The sequence below is a fragment of the Octodon degus genome, unplaced genomic scaffold (assembly GCF_000260255.1).
Source record: "Octodon degus isolate 3935 unplaced genomic scaffold, OctDeg1.0 scaffold00055, whole genome shotgun sequence".
NCBI classification, from domain to species: Eukaryota; Metazoa; Chordata; class Mammalia; order Rodentia; family Octodontidae; genus Octodon; species Octodon degus.
Window position 1 is genome coordinate 5,562,727 of NW_004524631.1, and position 8,450 is coordinate 5,571,176.

At 39.2% G+C, this 8,450-nt stretch overlaps 1 protein-coding gene across 2 annotated transcripts in view; it reads left to right on the top strand.

Moving 5' to 3' along the window:
• The first annotated feature begins 3,109 nt into the window (after positions 1-3,109).
• The window catches only part of Eif5a2 (eukaryotic translation initiation factor 5A2), a 7,688-nt gene continuing 2,347 nt past the window's right edge, over positions 3,110-8,450 (top strand). The window contains exons 1-3 of one of the 2 annotated variants that reach the window (XM_023717862.1): positions 3,110-3,306; positions 3,871-4,070; positions 4,606-4,710. In XM_023717862.1, the coding sequence (XP_023573630.1) occupies positions 3,906-4,070; positions 4,606-4,710 (270 nt within the window). In that variant the 5' untranslated portion in view covers positions 3,110-3,306; positions 3,871-3,905. The remainder of the gene's footprint in view (positions 3,307-3,870; positions 4,071-4,605; positions 4,711-8,450) is intronic. The other variant, XM_004633456.2, reaches the window with a different exon arrangement.

Consider the following 8,450-nt stretch of genomic DNA (forward strand, 5'->3'; position numbering starts at 1 on the left):
TATGCAGTGTATTATTTGTTGAAACTGTACTTCCGATTTGATTTGAAACTGTCTCATTGCTATCTGTTTATCAATAAAACTTTGAAAAAAAAAGTCTTCCCCTTGCTAATTTCTACCAACTTTTCAAATATCACATTAAGTTGTTACTCTCAGAGGAGCAGAGAAGTGGTATTTTCACTTCTAGTTTGGTGATGTTCAATATAATAGCCACCAGTCACACACAGCTGCTAAACACTTGAAATATGGCTAATGTGAATTAAGATGTCTTGTTAAGTGCAAAATATATACCAGATTTTGAAGGATTACTACAGAAAAACTATAAAATATCATTGTAATAATTCTATACAGTTATATGTGAATATTTTAGATATATTTATTTGGTTAAATAAAATATATTTGAAGTTAATCTCATCTTTTAAAAAGGGTTTTATGCAGTCTGACACTATATGAGGGGGAGCTCTTTTTTTTCAGAGTTCCGTATTTCTTTATTATCATTTGCTTTAGCTTTTAAAATTGGTAGGCTATTTCCTACCCTAGACTCTAAGCACCTTATAAACAAAGGCATGTCTTGATTAATATGGTGATTCCAAAAATATGGGTGCTAAAATACATAGTCTATCTTGTTATTTTGGATTCCATATTTGAGTATTTAAATACATCATAAAATGTTCTTGTAACCCCCAATCAATACTTACTGTGCTACTGCACTCTGTAGGTCATTTGTCAACATGCAGAGATTTGAATTATCCAATGTACATTTTCTTCGTTCAGGTCAAACATAGCAGTCTTCTCCTTCAGTATGTCTCCAGCTGTCAAGATGTAAAGAAGTGTACTTTTCAGTCCATTTATAGCCATTTTTGTTGAATTTTTATGGCTTATGATTTCATTGCTTTAAATGACCCCAAACATCATCCTGAAACACTGTGTAGTGTTCCTAAATACAAGCTATAGTGTACCTTAGAGAGAAAAATGTGTGAATGTAAAGTACAGAAGACATGAATTTTAGTGTGGTTGTCAATGAGTTGAAAACATATTAAACAAGTTATCTTTAAAGAAAAACACACAACAGTATCTTGACTAGTTAATGAAACTGTTGTGATCAGAGGCCCACAAAAAGCACACCCTGCACTTCCTGCATTGAGTAATGACTCAATATTCAGTAATTCATGAACTTCAGGAGAATGGACTATATTTATTGAATAAAGGTCAATTGTTTTATTCCAAATCCAAATCCTATGTGAATATGATATATGGTAATAGTCTGGTTCCAAACTAGATTTCAAGCTTGGTTTCCTGACTCTTAGCTGTATAATGTGGAGCAAACTACTTTTCTCTACCTCCTTCCATAATTTAAAATGTAGGTAAAACAGTAGTAACTAATGGTTCCCAAGGTCTGAATGAGAGTGGATGGCACACAACAACAAAACATCCAGAAACACTTGGAATGAACAAAATATTTTGATTATAGTGGTGGTGATAAAATGTTTTTTAAAACTGACACATAAAAATAAATTTTATAAAATTCTAACAAAAGGTTAACCAGAAGAGTTAACCAGTCAAGATAAACATGGGGCCAGGGAGATAGCTCCATGTCCTGGGAGAGTGGGGGGGGGGGAACCTGGCAAGCTCAAGGACCAGGATTAGATCCCTGATACTGCATGTTGTGCCCTTCTAACACCAGCCACTGAAACTGGGTGTGGTGGTGCACACTGTTATGGTCTGTGTCTACTTGTCCCCTCAAAGCCTCATACAGTCATGGGGCGAGGACTTCTAGAGTTTGATATTAACTCATGATCCCCTGGGATTACGGGTTTTAGTACTGCTGGGATTATGGGTGTCGGTACTTCCCCCAGCCTAGCACTGATAGCCTGAATGCAATTTAAGAGACAGACTTCCTCTCTATTGCCATTGTTGCTGCAACTCCTCCATTTTGCTCTTGCTCTTTGCTGCCACCATGAACTGCTGCCCTCTGCCATGTGCCAGTCTGCCTTGGAGCAAGCTGAGTACGGACTGAAAGTTCCAGTAACTGAGCTAAATAAACGTTTTCTTCCTTCATTTTGGGTGATGGGTATTTGTCTCAGCAATGAGAGAAGAGTAACTGATACACAACGCCTATAATCCCAGTGCTGGAGAGGCTGAAACAGAAGGATCACTAGAGTCCAAGTTGTGAGGTGAGACGTACCAAATAAATAAATAAATCTTTAATAAAAAAAGATTAAACAAACATATAACGCAGATGAAACATCCAGCACACCATGTAATTCCTCCCTAAATATTTGCAATCATTCTAATAATACAAAAAAGTTAAAAAAAAAATACAAAAAAGTTAGGCTGTAACCTAGAGGCTCTGGGTCAATTTTGAAATCAATCGAACGAGGTCTCTAATGTGTGAGCAAACCCAAACTCGAAGGAATGCCAATGCCCACACAGAAAGGCTGAGTTTCCAGGACTGGGTTAGGCCATTTTACTGTGGGATGTTTCTGGAGGCCCCACCCCTCAATGCACTACTGCTGGGCGGCGGTCACACCCGGCCAGTCACCACCAAACTCTCACCACAGGATGGACAGTTATCAGGGATGGACCTCCTGAGGAGGCGCCGGTGGGTGAAATGCTGCACTTGAGCTCTCCTTCAAGGAGCACGCGTGGCTTGCAACCCCAAGGGGAGTTACACATGGAACCAGAAGCTCGAACCCTCAGTTCTCTCCACCGCCACGCAGGCCACTCGGAGAATTCACGCGACTCGCCTGTGGTGAAAACCGAAACATGACAACTGCCACGCACCTGAGGGCAGAGGCCACCAGGAGCGAGGCTCCTTCTCATTAAGGTCGACTAGAGCCTGAGCTCACGGTGAAGAAAGCCAGGTGCCTCGTAGGGGAGCTTTCACTCAGCACCCAGACTCCTCAAGCTCACTTCACGCCGGAAGTGCACTAATCCACAGCACGTGGGGTTGCCAGGGCGTGCTTCACGTGACTGGGCGGGGTGTCGGGTATCGGCTAGCCAATGGCAGCTCGTGAGGGCGGTGCCTCTGACGCGCCGGGCCTATCCCGGAAGTGGGGCTGGGGTGGGGGCGGGAAAGGGCGGGGAGACCAGGGTGTGGAAAGTGTGGCGGCCCCGCCCCGTCTCTCGGAGCTGCTGCGGCCGCCACCGCCGCCGCCGCCGCAGCAGCAGCTGCAGGAGACCAGCGCGGGTACACCAGTGAAAGGCGCTCTGAGCCTGCTGAAAGGTGAAGATCTGGGGAGAAGCTGGCAGGGCTGGGACTGGACAGGCCGGGCGGAGACGGGCTGCCAGCGCCCCGCGCTGACCGAGGCAAGGAGGAAAGATGGATGGGAGAAGGGAGGCGAGCGCGGGACCCGCCGGGGCTCCGTCAGGCCCTTGTGGAGCTGGGCCGAGCCGGGCCAGGCCAGGCCGAGCCCGGGATGTCAGCAGTACTGGGGACGCCGCTGCCGCCGCTGCGGATGCAGGGCGGAGTGCGCGCCCGCTGCCCCAGGGCCAGGTGCTGCAGCCAGCGGGGACGTGCGGCCTGGGCTGGGCCCCGCAGTGGGAGCGGGCGGCGGCGGAGGGCCCCGGGCGCGGTGCGGGAAGGTCGCAGGCTTGTGTGGTGGGGCGATAGGCACCCGGACCTGCTGTCGCCGGCGCGGCTGAGGGTATCCCCACCCCACCCAGCTCCTCTGCGGCTTCCCTCCGCACCATCCCACCGGTGCTTGGAAAAGTTTGCAGAGGCCAGAGTTAGAGAGGACCCACTACGCTTGAGTGGGCGTTCTTTGTGTAAATGCAAAATAACGTGACGCTTGGCCCCTAACGTGCCTGAAATGAGACATTGCCGTCCTCGTAGGCTCCGTTGTAAAAACCAAACTAAAACTTTTTGCATAGTACCCACGGAAAAACTACCATCTCCTTAACCCACCATGGCGGACGAAATTGATTTCACTACTGGTGATGCTGGGGCTTCCAGCACTTACCCTATGCAGTGCTCGGCCCTGCGCAAAAACGGCTTCGTGGTGCTCAAAGGACGACCATGCAAAATAGTGGAGATGTCAACTTCCAAAACTGGAAAGCACGGTCATGCCAAAGTAAGTGTCCTTCCAAGTCATTCTTTGGCTTCGTCGTTAAGATTTTGATCTTTTATATTACATTATAAACCATGAAAGTTCCATAAAAATTTTAATAAAAACATTTAATGCCTTCTTTTTTCTTTCAATTACTTAGTGATCAACTATTTGAATGCTTAAAGATAATGTTCCTTTCTTGGACCTTTATAATGTTTCGCTAACTGGGCATTGAAACTTTCTTGGATCCTAGTGACCTAAGAGATTTATTCAGTCACAGATAAGAAAACCTGTCTTAATAGTTCTAAGAAAGTGCCTTACTTATGTACTCTTTAATTAAATTACTGCATTATATATTATAATAAATCTTTATATGATATTGTTTATAGTGTTTACTGCCTCTCAATTCTGTGACCACTACATTTTTTTAGGAAAGTAAAATTAGATGACCTTGGAAAAGGAGACGCTGTCTTAATCAGCATTGGTATTGTGTCCTTGTGTATGTAATGAGTGATATACTTGGCAGAGATTAAACAGGTTCCCTGTTGTCATCTTTCAGGTACACCTTGTTGGAATTGATATTTTCACAGGGAAAAAATATGAAGATATTTGCCCTTCTACTCACAACATGGATGTTCCAAATATTAAAAGAAATGATTATCAAGTAAGTACTAAGCTTCTTTAAAATGTTATTTCTTAAAGATACAAATACTTTCTACCAGCAGAAACAATTTAACAAAACCAAAGAGTATTTTGTAGGTTTTTCTAAGCAGTTGCCACACTAGACACCACTTATCTTACAAATTGGAAAAATGTAGTAATTCTTAAGCACTCTTGCATTTTAAAAATTTGAACATTTTTCAGCATTCCTCAGACCAACCAACTGCATGTTGTGTCTAAGTTCAGTTTTCAATAAAATTACATTTCTTAATAGTGTAAAATAGTTCAAATTTAGATCATTTCTTTCTTGATGTTTTATTTATTAATCAGACCTAATGCTTTCAAGAAAATTATTAGAATTCATGCTTTAACCAACTAAGTTTATGTCAATGAAGGTGAGTCAGGATTTGGTAGTCTTAAGTAGGAAAATAAGCTGAAAGCCATAAATATAAAGAATAAGTCAGGCATGGTGCTCATGCCTATGATCTCAGCTGTGCCAGATGATGAGGCAGGAGTATCACAGGTTCAAAATCAGCATGAACAACTTAGGAAGAGCATATCTCAAAATAAAAAGAAAGTTTTAAAGGGCTAGGGAAGTAGTTCAGTGGTAGATCACTTGCCTAGCACACACAAGGTCCTTGGTTTGAGCCCCCATGCCACAAAAAAAAAAAAAAAAAAAAACCATAATATCTAATACAGTCACTGAATATAGTAAACAAAATACAAAAACGATGTAATTATGTTACTTATATTCAGTGACTATGCTATCACTTTTTGTTAAATTGTGTGTGTAAAGTTCAAATTTTAAATCTAGTTATACTGTCAGATGGGTCATATTTCAAAGCATTTTATTGTTTGTAGTATTGATGACAACCTAAACAGTTGACTTCATAGGATGTGAAAGCTCAGATTAACCCTAACTACAGCAGTTCTTGAAAATTGTTAATGTCTGTATCAAGCATACCATATACTGAACTCTTCTGTTAAGCTTATATAGTGAAAAAATGTGTTATAGATTTTTTTTCTATTCAACTTAAACTGCTTTCTTTCCATACCTTCTATTGTACTATGTAAAATTTTAAAGAATGTTGTCATCAACTGGATTTACCCAAGGATTTCCTTTCATTCTGCCGATATGCATACCTTTTTTATGTACTTTTAATCTAGCAAATATTTTATAATTTTACTTTCTTAATATTGTTAGATTGCTTTGGAGTTTTTGAAAAACTTAAATTGTTTTAATATAACCTCAAGTGGATTTTTTGAATCAAGTAGATCTAATTCTACCACTTAACTAATTCAGTGATTTGGAATAAGTTATGAAACTTCTTTAAGCCTTTGCCTCCAATCTATAAAACAAAAAGTGTGAGGAACAACAGAAAATGGTTCCTGTAAGTATAGATTAACCAAACAGTCGCACTGTTCTGCTTTCCTATCCTATATTTAAATCCACTTAATCACATAATTATTCGATCACTGAATTTAGATGTAGTAAATAGTAATTGCACAATGAACAGTTGCATGCATAATTATTCATTATGATAATGTGATAAAATAGCACAATAGACTGAGCACAGAACTTTCTTTTTCCAAAATGAGTTTTTCTTCTCACTGTAAAATAAGAATACTCTGACTATCCAATATTTATTATAGCCAAAAATATTCATATGCACTATAGAATGCTTGCCACTGTTGCATGTTTCAGAAAGGGAGTGTAGTAGTTCATGTAGTTAATACTATAATACACTTATTCATTGGAGCTCAAAATTTAATATAAAGAAAGAATTTGATTGGTACTTTAGTTTCTTGTATACAGGTCCAGGCTGGATTTTAACAAATGAGTGAATGAGGCCTTTGCCTTACATGCAAAAGTTTAAACAAGGACAAGTGTGGTTCCAGTGACAAGGCTCATAGTAACAACCTCTACACAAAAGGAAACATTTGTAATTCTGACCCTCTCATTTAAATTTCAGTATTTTGCTCATCATGCAATTTTACATTCTTATTTTTTTTAAATACATTAAACTGTTTGATCACTGTTTTTTTGATTTTTGTTTTTTGTTTTCTTCTGATGCCTTAACTTCACACCCGAGACAAGTGCCTCACTTTTTCCCCTACTCTTATCCCTTATGTGGTCCATATAGCATAGTGGATTAAAGGATAATTTTTTTTAAGCCAGACTGTTTGTATCCAGATCTTTATTAAAGCACTGAATAAGGGCCAACCAGATAGCTCAGTGATTAAAGCACCTGCTTAGGCAGACACAGAGACAAGGGTTCATCCCTGACCTGCCAGGCAGACCCATCCCTGGGACAGGCTGAGACAGCCATTGAGACTGGGCGAGGTGGTGAGCCTGTAATCCCAGTGCTTGGGAGGCTGAAAACAGGATCACTACAAGTGCTATCTTACTGAGACCCTGTAGACCCTGTACTAAATACATTTAAAAAAGAAAAAGCACTGAATAAGTATATGACCTTAGTTAGCAAATTATTTAACCTGTGTTACCTCAACTTACTAATGATTAAGGATGCAAATAAGACTTTGATGGGATCATTTTGAGTTTGAATACTTATAACAAGGCTCAGAATAGTAAATGTCCACATCTTCCTCATTATCAAGTCAACATGTGCTGCTTATTCCTGTTCATTTTTTAAAAAATAGTTCTGTGAACCTCTCCCATCATCTGTCCAAGAGACTTGATCAAATTCCTACTTTTATTGTTACTTGGCTATGTGTAGCTCTTTGTATTTGCTGAAGTCAGTATTCTGAGTGCCAGTTTGGCAGCCAACTAATGTGAAATATGTGTAGTATATCTGTTCATTGTAATAATTAAAAAGTACATCTCTGAAAAAGTATATTAACATGGAGTTTTAATATTATGTATTTTTAACCTAAGTTTAGGTGGAAAAAAATGTCTTCCTTTCCAAGATTAACTTGGATTAGAATTGCTAATTTCCATTACTTCTAAAAGTAGTTACTATTGTTTAGGGCCCAGCAATGGTGTAAAATTCAGAAATCCCCAAACTGATAAATATAGAAATGCTTGATTAGACTCCTTACTCCCTTGAGCATAAATTTCACAGTTCTTTGTTGCTGTGCACCCCACCAAAAGTTAAATGCCTTTTCTGTATTCTTCAAGATTTATCTGCCATTTGAAGACCATTTTCTAAGGAGGAAAATAATATAGTATAGGACACATCAAGTACATATTGTAAACCTTTAGATTTTTAGTGAATTGCCAAAATTATTATTAATTCTAAGTCTTGTTCAAATAAGTGATGTGTTTCAGATCTTAATATATGAACTGAATTTTACTGTAGCAACTGAAAGTAACAATGACAAAGAAAATAATAATGCTATAAATTTTCCTGAACTTAGAGTCTTTTTGTCCTTTTAACATAGTGTCTGAAATTCTTGTGCTACCTTGGAAGATCAGTTTTTGGGGGAATAGAAACCTCTAAACTAGTGAAGCCTAGTGTTGCAGTGATAAGAAGTATTTCGCTATACTATCATTAAGGGTAATAGTGAAAACAGCCACCACCTTTGGTTCCTAGACCTATGTATCCTAAGTTAGTCCTATGTATTATTTTACCTTCAAGTGTTTTATTATACATTGTTAAAAGCCAAGAACTACAAAAAAAAAAAAACTAAAAAGTTATTAATTTCTTAATATCTTCTTATATCCCATTGGTGTATTTTCTTTGTTTTGCTTTATTGAATGTTATGATTATTATTTTTGTTTTT